Source organism: Silurus aristotelis (genome assembly GCF_946808225.1).
Source record: "Silurus aristotelis genome assembly, chromosome: 7".
Lineage (NCBI taxonomy): Eukaryota > Metazoa > Chordata > Actinopteri > Siluriformes > Siluridae > Silurus > Silurus aristotelis.
The window spans coordinates 21,525,849-21,542,505 of record NC_139580.1 but is presented as its reverse complement, the minus strand read 5'-3'; the positions used below and the strand labels follow the sequence as shown (position 1 = coordinate 21,542,505).

The 16,657-nt window shown below is 38.1% G+C and overlaps 1 protein-coding gene across 4 annotated transcripts in view; it reads right to left on the bottom strand.

Moving 5' to 3' along the window:
• Nucleotides 1–667: 667 nt before the first annotated feature.
• The window catches only part of cadps2 (Ca++-dependent secretion activator 2), a 123,649-nt gene continuing 107,659 nt past the window's right edge, over nt 668–16,657 (bottom strand). Inside the window, exons 19-30 of one of the 4 annotated variants that reach the window (XM_083545977.1) lie at nt 14,845–14,986; nt 14,423–14,542; nt 12,263–12,418; nt 11,930–12,077; nt 11,070–11,084; nt 9,189–9,263; nt 8,749–8,832; nt 8,608–8,640; nt 5,070–5,177; nt 3,450–3,525; nt 1,700–1,804; nt 668–1,572 (exon numbers count right to left, since the gene is read on the bottom strand). In XM_083545977.1, coding sequence (XP_083402103.1) covers nt 1,559–1,572; nt 1,700–1,804; nt 3,450–3,525; nt 5,070–5,177; nt 8,608–8,640; nt 8,749–8,832; nt 9,189–9,263; nt 11,070–11,084; nt 11,930–12,077; nt 12,263–12,418; nt 14,423–14,542; nt 14,845–14,986 — 1,076 coding nt within the window. In that variant the 3' untranslated portion in view covers nt 668–1,558. The remainder of the gene's footprint in view (nt 1,573–1,699; nt 1,805–3,449; nt 3,526–5,069; nt 5,178–8,607; nt 8,641–8,748; nt 8,833–9,188; nt 9,264–11,069; nt 11,085–11,929; nt 12,078–12,262; nt 12,419–14,422; nt 14,543–14,844; nt 14,987–16,657) is intronic. The other 3 variants (XM_083545975.1, XM_083545976.1, XM_083545978.1) reach the window with 3 other exon arrangements.

Below are 16,657 nucleotides of genomic sequence, written 5' to 3'. Positions count from 1 at the left end.
ACAGAATAACCATTAGAATCATTAGAATCAAATAACATTTAATTAAGTGTAAAAAAAAAAAAGTTATTTTCTTTATTATAGGCCCAAAAGATTTATATACAATAACTGTTCATCTGAATAGTCAGTGATCTTCCATGCTTGCAATATCAATTTGTTAGGAATAAGACATTTTGTCTGTCTATATATATATATATATATATATATATATATATATATATATATATATATATATGATCTTTTTATTATTATTTATTTTATTCAACACATTTTGTAAAAACATGGCTTATTAAAACCCTACTATCTTCCTTCTCTATTTTTTCCTTTTTTTGCCTTCTGAGCTCATGTTTGCCAAACTCATGTAGAGCTGGGAAAACTACATATTTATTCACTTGGTTTCTTCACCTTAACAAAGACTTCATGGTCCTCAGGAAGACAAGTGGTGGTGAAGGAGTTAAATCTCAGTTACCTCATTGTGAATTCTGATAACCCTCGATTAATTTCCACATAAAATATATAACTTAATTTGTTTCCTTAAATTTGAAGCCAGCATTTTAATAACAATTTAAATGTTGAAGATTTTCCATGATGCTTTTCCTTGTTCTGTATTAAAAAGGACAACAGTAATGAGGGTGTGTTGAAATTAGTCTCAAATAAATGACACCTGATATTAACATTAAAAACACTTTTAATGCTAACATTTCAAACACACCTGTTCAAACTCAGGTGCACAAAATACAATAGAAATGTCTCTCTTTCTCTCACACACACGCACACACACACACACACGCACAAGTTCCCCTTACAATTAGGTGACATACAGTATTTACTCTCAAGTAAAACATAACCAGGCAACATCATCATACAGGACGTAGGCAGTTAACACAACTCATTGTTAATTATTTAGAAGAAGTGAAATTCATAACAAAGAACACTGGACGCTAGCATCTTATTTCTGTTCCAGACACCTGAACTGCATGTGCAATCTTCATACCACAGTGTACAGCACAGATAAGCACTTCCTTACATGTGGTCCCATTTATACCAAAGATAAGATCCATAGACAAATCAGTTTTGATTGTTTTATGCATTTGTTCAGGTTTTTACATGTAGCCATCAGCAGCAGCACCTCTAGTGTTCACAGTTATAGCCAGCTTTGTTGGACATCGATTTACCAAATCACTGAATATCAAATGAAATATAACAAACATACAGATATGTGAGCCATCAGCAGGTGGACAGGGAACTATATTGTACAAGCACACAGTAACAACAATATAGTTATGCTTGGACAGAGGTGCTGTAACAGACAGGAATAGTTTTAGGTTGCTTCCTTCAGTGAAGTGTTTTATATAACCATCGAACATGATCCAGGGTGATCAATCTGAGGATGATGAAATGAAGTTAACCCTCTTCTTCATCACTGTCTCTCATGCTGATGCCCTGCAGTCCGTCTCCCGCAGACACCGCGGCCGTGGCCTCCTCTATAGTGAGTCGATTGTAGATTGTTTCGTAGTTTTTGTTGTTCAAGGTGCTGTCTAGGACACCCTGCAGCCTGAAGTCACGGTAGGACTTCTGCAAAACAAACACAAAAGCCTCAAAAAGATACTCTTCAAGGTTGTTTTGCACAAAACAGATTTTTTTTTTCTTTCAGGGATGTTTTGTAACAAAAGTCTGAAGAAAATGTTGGCACTTGTATTACCTTGACTATCTTGATGAGGGTTTTGAGCTGATAGACATGGAGCTGCAGATCCAGTCTGTCCGTTAACCAAACACACACTGCCTTTATGGACGTGTTGTACCATTGCTATAAATATAAATACAAAAGAAAAACAGAACCTCGACTAAAAGTTTAAGAAGAGTAGGGCGGATCGTCTCCATCAATAAAGTGAAAGAGTGGCTTATTATATAATTGCCATGAGATCAAGCTATTAATATTATTATTACAAAACAGGAACACATTATTTGTCTTCTGAAACTCATATCAGCAGCAAACACATCTCAGTGGCCACACACACACTTTTTAAACGTAAACCCTTGATCATTGAGTGGAATAAATGTAAGGTGACACTTGTGTCCTCTCCTCTCAACTACACCAGCTAATTGTGCTGCTCAGATGCGAGGCCTGCGTTTACTGGTTAATAGCAAAGGTCTGCATGATTGTATGCACTGTGTTGCTGCAAAATGATTGGCTAATTGGAAAACTGCATTAATGAGCAGATTTTATATTTGAACATAAATCAGCACACATTAAAAAAAAAAACCCAACATAATGTAATTTCTCAAATTTTTTTTTAAGTACTGTGTAATCTGTGAAAAACAAATTATATATCAAACTAATGCTGCAAACAATTTTCCCAGTCTCAGTTAACATTAAACTTAAATACAATCCAGTCACCAAATATTTCGATATGTACAAAGCAATATGTACGTTTTCATTTAATAATTAGAAAACACTAGGACAATTTCAATACTCTTGACTATAGTTGAGGAGGATATTTATATAATTCAATTAATTACCTTGAAAGAGACACATTTATCTTTTTTTTTTTTCTTTAAATAAATCCAGTATCAGGAATATTGCAGTGATGTTCCATATTGTCAATAACAGAAACCTATTTGCTTAATCACCTTTCCTTTGATGTGCACAACAGAAAGTCTGGTGTACATGATATTGAACCACCCCAGTGACTTTCATCTTCAACGTAATCAACAACACCCTGTCCTACAATTAATTGAATGCAGGAAAAATAGAAAACGAGGCTTCCTAATTGAGGCGCTTATCTAGGAGACAGAAACATAGGGACAAGGTGACAAGACACTAATTTGTGCAGGTGAGCGAGAGCAAGCTGCATTTCTCCATATTAATAGCAGTCAGACACGAACACATTACCGGGAACATTTCCTTCCTGCAGCTGTAATCACACACTTAAGAATCCTCTTGTTCTTATCATTAAAGAGGCAGTGAAGGGCATATGTGGCACCCGTGACCAAGCGGAAGACTCTGGCCCCTTGCCATGCAGACCTCATCACACTCTTAATAATGCTGATTTGTTGCTGCCTGCAAGGGCATGCACAGCATGATTTCCACAAAGCATCTTGTCTTAGAAAAACACAATGGTCCTAATATCCATATATTTTCCCACATTTCAACATGATTATTCAGTCAAACACAGAGCTCATGTGTGGAATACCAATCATTCCATACTAGTAAAATAAATAAATAAATAAATAAAGGAACACAAAATGAAACCACAACAGAGGTGTGTGGACTGCTTCAGCACCACTCTTTTCTCACAGCCTGTTTGATGAGGAAGGGTCTTTGGTGACACAGCAAGACCCTGCTGTCGGCTTCCTCTCCATGTGCATGACTGGGTGTGTGTGAGGCGCATTAGGGAGCGTGGGGAGAGTGTGTGAAGCACATTAAGTGTTCTGTGTGCCTGTCTCCTCACCGCCGCTCTCCGACCCCAGCAGAGGCCCAGCAAATAAACAGGAAAGCCCCAAACACAGCATCTCTCCAATCTTGCCCTGCACACAAAGTTTTCAAACACAATCTACACAGACACTGCTGCCTGTTGTGTGTGTGTGTCTATATCCTGTGTTTTCTCTTAACTGTCGATATAAACAACTGTGGGTCTCCCTACTGTTTGAAAACCTGCGGACATATAGTACTGAGAGAGCAAAAATGAAGAAACACACACGTGTGCGCACACATACACACACACACAAAACCAGCATAAACAGGTCAACAGGAGTGTGGGTTCTCAGACAGTGGAAATAGTCACAATACACTGATGAGTGCTATTAGTGAGGCCTCATTGCCTTTCCCACTAAAAACTTTCCACACCTCCTTACACCTCTCACTCACTGATATTCAATACACAGCATAGACAAAAAAGAGGCCAAGAGCAGGGGCTCAGGAGAGAGAGAGAGAGAGAGAGAGAAAGAGAGAGAGCGAGAGAGAGAGTCAGTCAGACACTGCAAGATACAGTGAGTGCTGTTGACTAATTAATGTGAACTAATAAGTAGCATATTTCCCAAAGTTGCTATAAAGTTGACAGTTTTCAGAACGCGAGTTACACCTTACACAAGATCATCAAAGAGCACGCCACATAACGTCTTAACATGTACACAGAATTCAGCCTCAAAGCCCCATAATCCACCTTTAAACTGAGTACTTAAAGGCTCACAATCCACCCTATTATCTGAGACGTGTAAAGAGATTCCACTGGAAGAAAATTCAGCCACTGGTGTTGAAATCGAAATCTGCCTCTGTACACCAGAACCGATGTTTCATATTTATTTAATGGATGAATAACATTAGTGAATTAGCTGAAATAACTTAGTGAATTGATCTAGACATTGTCACTTTAATACAATAATGTGTTTAACATTTTTTTAAATGAAATTTGTTAGTGAAAACACAGTTTAAAATGTTAATCCTAACGTTCCTGAACATTCTGTCCCGCTGCGGATTCGCAGGAATTTTAAAATGATCTGCAACTTGCTGTTTGTTAGGTTCCTAATGAGAACCTGCAAATTTTCCGAGCTGCGAGTTCTGAACAGTGAATTATTAGGGGTTGACTGTACTTATGATATTTGGCGGCTAAGAATCAGATGGAGAGAAAATGATCGGTTTCCAATAAATTCTTTAAAGCAAAAAATAAAAAAATTTTTTTTTACTGATATTTAGTTTTTAAAATATTCTATATTCTATGTTCTATATTCTTTACGGGTCTTTAGTCCAAGATCCAAAATGCACGAATCGAAACATTTAAATATAAATGTCCCCTAAAATAAAAATTCATACTGTATATTTGACACTCAACTGCCTCTCAGGTCAAATCTTGAATCTTAGCTGTTATAAAAATGAAGGTGGAAAAAATCAGTTTGAAGTTAAACTAAAAAAAACAACAAAAAAAAAAATTAAGAGTTAAAAAAAATTGATGTAGCAACAGTTAATAACAGAGTAATTAAACAATTAAAGAGCTAAGTAAATGAAGCTGTATTTCACTCTGCTTTCGCCCACTACTGATACCACTGCAAGTACATGTGTCTGCTGAGACACTTACGTCAAAGATTTTCTCTGTGTACATCTCATCATTCACACGGTCTCTGAGGATGTCCTGGTTTTGCCTCACAAATGTAATGTAGGTGTCTGCTAGATCCATGCCAGGTTTCTGAGGGAGAGAGAGACACACATACACACAAACACACAGAAGGAGGGAGAGGGAGAGAGAGAGAGAGAGAGAGAGAGAGAGAGAGAGAGAGAGAGAGAGAGAGAAATCAAGAGGCAAGAAATGATACATGTGAGATTGATTTGACAGAAATGAAACTGCAGTGAAACACAACATTTACTATTTCTGAGTTAAAAATATCAAGCATCTTTGCATGCAGGGATAAATCTGTTGCTTCCTCTACCTATGCCATGTTTACAGCAGCTCACTGTTGGTTTAGTGTTTGGTGTGTTTAAGTTTAAGGCCCTTGAGTCATACAGTAAATTTGATGTACAATAAAATTCATTACAATGCTTTTTATTTGAGCAGGTGGAAAACAATAACGGTCTAATATGCCTCTAAACTGCCTACGCACTGTCAATGCAATCTTCTCAGTTTACCTGTGTAACACTTAAATTAAAAAAAAAAACATAGCTATTCACACTGGGATTGCAAGTGGAGGAAAATGCTCTAATACTACTGTAATTGCTTTGACACCTTTCACACCCATTTCTCAGGGGCTGACAACCTGCGGGCAGAGCACGGCTCCTTATCACGCTATGCTTCCTTCGTCTCCTCCTACGCCATGGTAGAGGACACAGGAACGCTATACTACAGCAGGGTGGAAATTCCCTTCCGGCTCTTTAAGGGGGAAATGGTGAAATAAGTAGACACAAAATATCTGATGGACACTCCGCTTCTCAGGTTACTGACGGCTCAGATATGTGACAGCTGCTGTGTTCGCTGCAGCAGAGCAGTGTGACATTAACATCTTACCGTGCCACAGATTTGTCTGAAATGTTGAGCGCACGTTACACACACTTCCGACTTAACTCAAGTGACAGTCAATCAGGCAAAATGACTACATTTCTACATGAAGTCACTATTAAGTTTAACCAGCCTGTCTTAATACAGGACTGACTATAGAACAATAAGATGTCCTGTATGATGTGCACATTTTGATATAAACACACATATGTGCTGCTTTAGGGTGCCCGTGAAAAAGGCATAATACAGCGATGCAGGTTTATATCAATTTCATCTGATCTGAAATTGCTGAATTACTATAATAATATTGAATTTGAAGGCATTCAAATACTAATAAGACTAATAGAATTTAAATATTAGCAATAATAACACATACCGTATTGTGTGCATTGTACAGGTTGTGACATGTATGTATGCATGAATGTGTGTATAATTCTAGCAGACAGCAAAGCCAAATTCCTAATGGCATCCCACTCACTATATATTCACTACATGGGGTACAACATGCAGGATTTATATAATGCTCAAACCTAGATTTAGTATCCAACAGTATAATGTGGGGGTCCTAAACAATGAGCATGTTTTTTTGGCTTTCAAACAGTAAATATTAGGAGCATTATAAGGTGCATTATGTAGGCTTAATGGATAAGAAGGTGGGTTTGATGTTGGCATTTGTTTCCTTTAAGCCCCAGTCCCACCCATGTTAACAAAGCTCCACTCCCAGGATCTACAGGGGACCATAGAGTAGAGTATCTATAAAACAACTTACAGGAGACCCAACCAAACACAAACAAGCACAAACAGAATTTTTTTTTTCACCTATTGCACTGTTAAACAGTGATCAAGTCATTAACGTTGATTAGCAGTCCTAGTGTGTTTGTGTGTGTCTGTGTGTCACCTCATGCATCCCAGTGAGCCACATGGTAAGCTTAACCAGGAAGCCCCCTAACCCTTTTCTAAAAGTACAACAAAGTAATCCAACACACACACACACACACACACACAAAACCTGTCAGCAAACCCTCTTGGCCAGCATTTGCACAGACTCACAAACAGCCCACGGTGAGAGGACGTAGGAGCATTTGAGCCACAGCAGGGAGAACAATGCAAAAGCAGCTTGGAATGGGCAGGGGTGTGGGGCAGCTGGGGCGTGTGTGACTGAATCAATGCAGAGGTGTGGGATGGTGTGATTAAGGCCAGGTTAATGACCGGTTAAGACGAGGGGATAAGCGAGAGGAATGGGAAACAGACGAGAAAAAGGAGGAGAGAAAAAAATAGAAGGTAATTACACAGAGTGGCTGCTCTGGCTTCCTGCCATTGCCTCATTCACTGCCCAGGTGCAGGTGTATAAATGCGTGTGAGAGTGTGGTTCTATATGTTTGTGTGTGTATTAGAAACAGACAGACAGACAGACAAACAGAGCAAGAGAGAGAGAGAGAGAGAGAGAGAGAGAGAGAGAGAGAGAGAGAAAGAGAAACATGAAGTATGTGTGAACTGTTTGTATGGGATGTATGAGAATCTACAAGTAAGTTTGAGCTAAATAGTTTTAAGGTGTTGTGTGTATGTGAGAGCGTAAGCTTTTAATCAAAGCATGTGTTTGGGAGGGTGTGAATGTCTGACTCAGTGTGTTCAGCTGAGCTACCAGCAGGGCTTGCCTTGCCAGAATACCACAGCGCTTGAATGGCAGTCTTCACAAAAGAGCAGGAGAACTTAAAATTTCATGACAAGGGCCCAGAAATGTTCAGTGGCAAAGGCCAACCTGCAGCCTGGCTCTCTGGCTCCCTCTCTCTCCTTCCACACGGCTGTGAAATGGGCTTCCAAGGTTCTGAGTTGCTGCTACACAAAAGCACAATGTGGACGTTGCATTCTCATTTGACAGATATGAGGGGGTATGCTGCAGGCTTCAGCATGCCAGGAGCACATGTTTATCAGGCCAAAAGGTTTAATTGATCAATGGAGAACGACAACAACATTGCTGCCTTGTTTTATGTCGCAATGTATGGTATTTTAAAAGCTTTCTAATGACTAAGGCACTGATAAGAAAACATATCGTGTCTCGCGATTAAAAATAACTCTGAATACTGCATTCTGTAATAGGACAAGCACTAATATCTTAACAAAAATGAAATCCTGATTTGATTTGCTTGCCTGTTTGTTGTCTCCCTGCCACCTCTCCGAACACAGTCCTCTCGACGCTTGTTGTGAAACCCGCTGTCGACAACTTTCTGGATTGCAAAACAAATCCAAGCCAAATGGGTTACCAATTAGCGTTAGTTAGCCAGCTCTCGGATGCACCCTGGCACTACAATAGATGATTGCAAAATTCTGCAACATTTAGTACTGCCATTTGAATAAATAGGAAATATTTTTTGTTTGATGGCAAGAGATTCTGAAACAGCACTTGGTACTTGCCCGTTGGTTTTCTTACTGAGAGAGGGCATGCCAGAAGGATAGGCTGAAACACTCGGCAAAGTTGGATACCACATCCTACATGAGATTACAAAACTGGCATACGCACAAATCACCGCATGTGCTAAATAAAATACTTTGTACACAGTCACATAGCAGGCACCAAAGCTTCATGCAGACAGTGAGCACTGAGAGCTCTAAGCTGAGTAACACTTACTGGGACGTCCACATACTTGGCTGCTGCTTTTACCTTTAAAAGAGGGTATGCATAAGCTATACAGACTTTTTGCTTTATATCTTCAAATGTACCAGTTCAGTTATTGGCACTCAAACAGAAGAGAAAAAAAAAAACACTTACAGTAAAAGAAAGGATTGAGGAAAAAAATGTTCCTTCATCATATCGTGAAAGCTTGGACAATACACCGTCCAAAACAGCAGCGAACTACAAGTGCAGGAAAAATAGGGGAATTTAATACAAGATAAGACAATAAAAAAAAAAAAAACACATTTAAGATACACACATGCCACATAATGACAATCTTCAGCAGCCAGCGAGAATGTGATAAATAAGAAACTGAGTAATAGCAACTTCAGATGAAAATACCATTTCTGATATTGAGCTGCTTGCTTCCTCAGTGAGAGGCTTCAGGGAGAAAAAAGAAAAACTAAAACTCGATCATTCATAGACCTTCTTATAATCATTCAGTCTAAATGGAAAATGCTCGGAGGCATTCACCAGCACCTGTGAAGGCCAGCAGAAGAGCTAGCAAAAGCCAACCTTAAGGAAGTGAGTAGTACCTTTGAAACCAGGCAGGAGATCATTACTTTAAAGGCCTCATCGATCAGCACATCAATTTTAGAATGGTACTGTTGCTGTAGAGATGGGCACATAATACATGGCTTGTTAATATAAGGTGATGGATTACAGCACAGATTTAAATAGGGTGACAACTGAAAGCAAAACTAATAAATAGACTAAATAATAATACAAAAATAATAATAATCACATCACGCAAAAAGTATGAGTCATGCCTTTTGTTATTATTTTTGACCCAAAAAAACACTGAATAAGGATTTTCTGCCAAAATTCATTGAAATACGTTTGTATATAATCCTTAGGTTACCATACGCATATCCTAACATTAATTAAAAGCATCCGCAAATCTAATTTCACCTCACAGCAAATGAACAAACAGCATAATCACAGACGTATAAACTGTGAAGAAGAAGAATCTTCCCATGTAACAGGGCTGAGTTAAGCAGCTAATAGGTGCTATTATGCCACTGAATGGAATTCCTTTCCTCGTTTAGGCCAAAGAAATTCGAGCAATACTTTTTTGAATTTTTTTTAAACCAGACACAGTCAGCGCAACTTTCTGTTTCTTTAAAAGTATCATCTACCTGCATTTACCAAAGGCTCAATCTGATTTAATTTAATCTTGCATGATTAATCCGGGTGAACAAAAAAATCATTTTGCCTCAAAAATAAATAAATAATAAAAAAAATAAAAATAAATAATAATAATAAAAAAGGGATGCTGAAACCGATAAGAAAGATAAGGAACGACTTTAAGGTAGTGCAAACTAGAGAAAGAGAGCGAGAGAGAGAGAGAGTGTGTGTGTGTGTGTGTGTGTGTGTGTGTGTGTGTGTGAGAGAAAGGGAGAGAGGTTCCATTCGGCTCCACTGAATAGATGCCTTTGCTGCATGCAAGGCAAGCGGGAGTTCATCCCTGCCAACAATGCCCTTTCACAGCACATCTAAAGAACACCCAAATTAAAAATTTCAATCAATAAAGAGCGTAGATCGGTGACAAATTGAGGGTGCTGAGAGGTCACCATTGGCAGCTCTAATTTTCTTTTCACTATTTTCCACTACATGAAATGGCAATTTTTCCATAAACGGAATTATGGGCAAATCTTAAGGACTTTTTACCTCAATTAACACTTCCATGTTTGCTTTTTATATAACAGTGGGGGCCAAATTGCAAGGGCTCGTTTTGCATTAGAGGGGATTAAATTGTGGGGTCTTTGCTGTGTGTGAAAACCAAAAGAACAATAATTTCTTTTGAAAACATTTATCCGGGAGCGATTCACTAAGAGGCACTTCAGGGAGAAAGCAGTTTCTAAAGAGTAACCTTGCATTCTGAAACGCGACAACCCCTTTCAATGGAAGCATGAACGGGCAAAGATATACGGTAGTAAAATTATTATCTACATATTATAAACACACATGGCATACACATAAACTTGGAGGAAATTCTGAATGTTTGCAAGCAGCTTCAGCTGAATGTTTTCACAGGCCAAATGACAAAAGTAAGAAACAGAAAACTGTCTGTAAGAAATGCTCTTTTTTTAAATTCCAGAAATTCTCCAAGTTTATTCTAAAACTTGCACCATTTTAAAACAGATTGATTCATTTAAATTTCTATATTCACTGTAGTACCATACTGTTGTACTGTTGTAATAGTGATTTAAAATATTTCGAGGACATCTGTGAAGTCACAGTGCAAAGTATTAATGATGGAGAATAACAGGGAAGTGAAATGGACACTGGACAAATAAATTACAATAAAAGCTGAACTGAGAAATGAGCATGAAATAAAATCTATGATCTAAACACACGTTCTCTCAGAATTTAAGACAATATTTTTTTTAAGCACAAATGCTTGAATAACTCACCCACTGCTGGTCCATCTTAGATTCATGCAATGAGCAGGACCCATAAAAAGTAAAAACAAAAACATGATTGTAAAATAGACACAGAAGATCTGATATAAATAAAAAATATAACCTACAAAAATATGGAATACAACAAGGATGAATCAATTTTCTGAAATCATAAATAAGAATCTGTTTCAGTCCAAAAATCTATTATGATGTAGTAAGTGACATACAATGGCTGGTTGATAAGTGAGGGTGATGTTCCTATGGATGTTTTTACAAAAGACTGGTTGTTGATAATTTGAATGTTTATTGAAGGTCTTTTGTCAGCACTATTGTCTCTTACATCTTGAGCTGAGGTTTTGGACTTTATCTTATTAGAAATTAAAAAAAAAAATTTGAACTCAAAAAGACCAATCTTACCAAAACAAAAGCAAAAGAAACATGTATACCCAGATGGGTCTTCTTTCTGAGGTTCTCTGGACATACCTTCGAGAAATATTATTGAGACCAATGCCATACTTAACCACTGCTGCGTCTAAAAGACACTGCACATGCACTAATGACCTTGAGCAAGTCAGTTCTGTATTGTGATCAACCCAGTGCTTTATTAAATTTTTTTTCTTACATGGTTAAACGGGGGAAAAAAAAATCCCAAAATCATGGATTATACAAAAAGACATAAAGGCAGACTAAAATGTCCTTCCAAAAAAAAACTACAAAACTAACTGGAGCACTTTTTTTGTCTGGCATTTTCTATAAAAATGTTTATAATAAAAGCATTGGTAAATTCTCTTTACTGTACACTCTTGTGCATTTTCTTCATATGTGAGCTGAATGTATAAACATGATATGGACTTAATATGGTTGAGGTTTACCTCTTGTCCTTGGTCGAGAATACACAGCTTATAGTACTGTTTCTTAGCATCCATAAGAATGTTGAACATGGTACAGATGGACAAAGGCACCCTGAAGTCAGTAGATTTACTTGACTTCTGCATCTTAATATCAAACGCTGCTTTGGTCCTGTGTTTGAAAGAGGTACAGCTTCAAATTATCCCTTATACTTAACTATATAAACAAACAAAAAACCAAACAAACATCAATCTAGAGAGATGTTATAGAGTATTCATATTTTTTATTCCATATAATCCAGTGGTGAAATTTCTTTTATAAATCTTAGCTAGAATTGTTTCAATATGAGCCTTGACCTTTTGACACAGGCCTCCATCATGTCACTAGCCATGAGCTTCAGCCTTTGCTCCAGATGTCTGGCGAACTCAGGCTCTGGCCAGTGTAGGTCCATTACAAACATCTGGAGAGCGTCCAGCTTCCAGAACAGGTCCTCTGATGTTGCTGAGCCGTTTCTGCCAAACATGAAGCACAGAATAATATCAGCATTTCATCTGATGTACTTGGCTTTTCATATTTTCATTCATGCGTAATTATAACGCGTCTAAATGTTCAAGCACCAAGTTTTTAAACCTGTTACCTCCAGATAATAATATCAGCTTTTCAAGTAATGTCTTTCAAGTGCTTAAAGTGTTCATCAATATTTTGAATAGAATTGGTTTATAGACAGTAGGTTTGTCTAAGCTAATTTTAGCAGCAGGTACCTTTAGACAGAACATAGTAACTTAGCAACTAATTCAAAAGAAGGCTAGAGTTAGATCATACAGAATGGCATTTATGTGACACGCTTGAATTCATGCTTCTTTATTTGGGGTATCTATACTGTTAATTCTCTTTGTATTGTCATCATCATTACTCTTTTCATGGTAACAAAAATTAAATTTCTCTAATAAAATAACGTAGTCATTTTATATGAGTCAAACACAGGAAAATAAAAACAACAACAATAACAAACAAAAAGCTTTATCTATAAAGCTCATAGCTGTTGGAAAATGCTTCTGGGTTTCCAGAGGCTCAAGACAGTCTCAGCAAGGCAGACAGATGGACTGACACCACTGTGTCAACCACAGTTAACACGACAACACACCGAGAGGCTGACACAAGCAGCATTCAAGTGTACAGCGCAAAACGCTCAGCAGTAAGGAAAAAAAGGGCACTCACTCCTCTCGCTGTTAAAAGACTGTTACCTTCACAAGTGGCAGTCCTGGAAAATAGTTTGGCAAAGTCCACAGTGCAATTAAAAAGGATGAGCATGAGTTCCCACTCGATTAATTAGCGTTGGTACAGTGTGTGAGGGCTCCCTTGGGGGCCTGCACCGCCCCCTCAAGCCTGCGCGAGTGGGGGAAGAGGCAGCATGAACAAATGGACGAGCTTCTCGCCAGGAGCGGCACTCCTATGGGGGAACACGGCATTCTGACTGACTCTAACAACCAGCTAACCACAGAGTCCCTTTGGACACACACCCACAGGACTACTCCCACTATAGACACTGTTTCAGGCCTGAAACCTGGTGTGCATTTGCAGTCCAGACTGTTTACAATGAACATGATCTACATATTATTATAATTTTTTTGTTCCTTTTGTTTAGATAGAAATTGTTCCATAATAAAAATAACATCACTGTCACCATGTTGATTAAGGCCTAGTGATCACTGGTGGATAATATTAGACTATTATATAATATTTGGATTATGTTTAAACTAAATTATTTGCATGCTTCTGAAAGGTATTGCCTAGCCTGAGCATTTGAGCACAAAGATAAAGAAAAGAGATTCATAGATGACTTAAATAGTTCTTCAATCAGAAAATTCCACGGCAATGAATTTTACGAGACGAGCATACCACACAGCGAGGAAGAAAAAAAAAAATAAAATAAATAAAAAAATAAAAAATAGGCAAAATCTTAAAAGGAAAACACTGGTCCTTTTCAATTTCTTTCTAAAACTGTGTTGGTGAAAGACATAGAGAAAGTGAGAATTGATGCCTTAATGGCTTTCATATAAAAATCAGATACCAAAAATTCCAAAACACAGTCTCCAAAAGAGTATAAAAGTTTTACATTTCGATTATCGTTCAGTATCTGGCAAACAGCTTAAAAGCAGGAAATTTGAAAGCCAGTCTAAATAAAACTTAATGAACCTAAAAGGGAAACTCAAAAATGTCAAACACTCATACTCTATTACTCTATGTTTTAAAGCCTAACAAATCTGGGTCATCTAAACTGCAAGATCACAAGAGCATATTTCAAGGCAAACTATCTAAAGTCAAAATTAAGTAGCAAATCCAGGCTGGTGTGCTCAGACGCTCGACCACACAGTGTACGTGTGTTTTTGGGTGATTCTAAAGGTTGGGCACCCAATTAAAAAAAAAAAAAGTAAAAAAAAATGCTTTCTTTAGGGCTATAATAAGCACCGGCATGGCCATTAAATATGGATGGTGCCCAGCTGGCCCATACACACGTGTTATCACATAGTGGTCCAATCCAGAAGGGGGTGGAGAAGCTGGGCATCTGAGGAAGATTGAGGGGCAGGTTGGGAACTTTAGGCAAAGGCACACTTGGCAGATTGTTGGTTATAGTCCTGCCAGAGATTGAAAAGGAAAAACAGACAGAAGAAACAGAAGAGTAAAAAAAAAAAAAGAAATGACAGACACAATGAATGAAGCACTGCAGAGTTTGAAAAAGAGTTTTACTTTGATGCAAATATGAAAGACAGAAACGCTAAGAGTGCTTTAGTGCTAAAGTGTTTAGGTATCAAAGAGAAAAAAAGATAGAGAAAGCTTATATAAGATCAAAATACTGCAAATGCATAAAACCATGCTTTACGAGAAAAAACATTTTAGAAATCTTTATAAAATTTGTGATTAAGGCTAATACTCTTACTTGACAGACTGCCAGGTCTCTTGCTCAAAGCCATGATGGACAGACTGGGCAATGGATGACTCCATCAGATCAATATAGCGAACTACCAGAGGTATGTAGAGCTCCTGCAGATGCTTGTGGAATGTTCCATTGCACAAGTGAGCTAGAACAGGGGAAAAAAAGATTCAAATATTTGGAAAGCTTCAAAACTGTAGTAAACACATAACACTCTCTTTCCGAAAGTCTTAAATACAATTTTGGCATTAATTCAAGGCCGAAACCTGACAGCTATTCATAAGTAGCAAACAAAATCCACTAAGAGACCACATTAAATTTATATTGGTTAGAAATGACTCCAAGAAAAAAAAAAAAAAAAAAAACATTTTCCAGTTTTTCCAATATAAAGTAAAAGAAAAAACATTTGTTGTTGGACATGATATTTTGTGGTGCGTGGGATAGAAGAAGCAGACGAGTAAAGGTGGCACATTCCCACAAATTCCTGTGGGAATTCATCCTAGAGAGAAAAAGAAAGAGAAAGAGAGAGAGAGAGGTGTCTCATTGGGCATCATTAGTTATAATTCCCTCTCACTCTGTTCCTTCATCATTAACACTAGCCTTTTTACTCTCGTGGGTGTGCGAGCACGTTTCACAACCATTTAACATCTTGAGAAGATGATGAAACTCATGTGTGCATTTAGTGGCAGCAGAATGAAAGAGCCTTCATGGCCAAGAGCTTGATATTTTATAAGCTTAATCATAAGGGAATAAATGACTAGCATATCTATCTATCTATCTGTCTGTCTGTCCGTCCGTCCGTCCGTCCGTCCGTCCCCGTCCGTCCGTATATACACACACACACACACACACACACACACACACACACACACACACACACACACACACACACACACACTTAATTCAATCCATTTTAATATTATTCAAGTACTTTATTTATTTATCTACTGACAAGTAAAGTGGATCTGAGCACTTTGACAAGTGTCAAAATTGAGATGGCTAAACAACTGGGTCAGAACATCACTACAAGGTGTCGCGTTGTAGTGATGCTCTGACCCAGTTGTTTAGCCATCTCAATTTTGTCTTTTAAATCATGCGGAAAGTCGAGTGCATGCATGTGGTTTACCTGACAAAGAGATGGCACCGGGATGCACTATAAGAAGAAGGCAAACCAGCAGAGGCAATTTAACGCTCTGGAAAATGTTCTGCTGGGGAAACTTTAAGTCCTGGCATACTTTGATGCATACCACCTACGAGGAGGTATCAAATAGTTTTAGGAAACAAAAATGCTTTATTTCTATACACACACTTTACACACTATCACCTGCAAAATAATGCCGGTGTACAGCAATACAGCGCCGTTTTGATACAATTGGATCTACACGATGGTGTCAAAAGGGCGACCCTTTGAGCTGGATCTTCATCTTCGGGAAGAGGGGAAAGTCTTTAGGAGCTGATCTGGCGAATAGGGTCAGCGCGGAAGTGAGATCACGTGGGTCTTTCTCCGACAATCACTATGCACAAGTTGCCGAATAATTTTGTCATTTTCGGGGGTTGAGCTCGGAAGATCAGGATGTTCTTCCTCTCTTGAAGCGGATTTGCCCAGTTTCATCCAGAATTTCATGTTTGCTACATGACGAAATCGCAGACGTGATAACGCGTGGTCAGAATAGCACCAGTTAGCACCATTAGTCTCGAAACATTTTGATACCACCTCGTACCTTGGTAACCTTTGTCAGTTTTGTTGATGAAAGTAAACAACTTCATGGAAATGCTTTTACCAAATAGCACTGGTCTATTTTAGCAGCATGATGTGCCT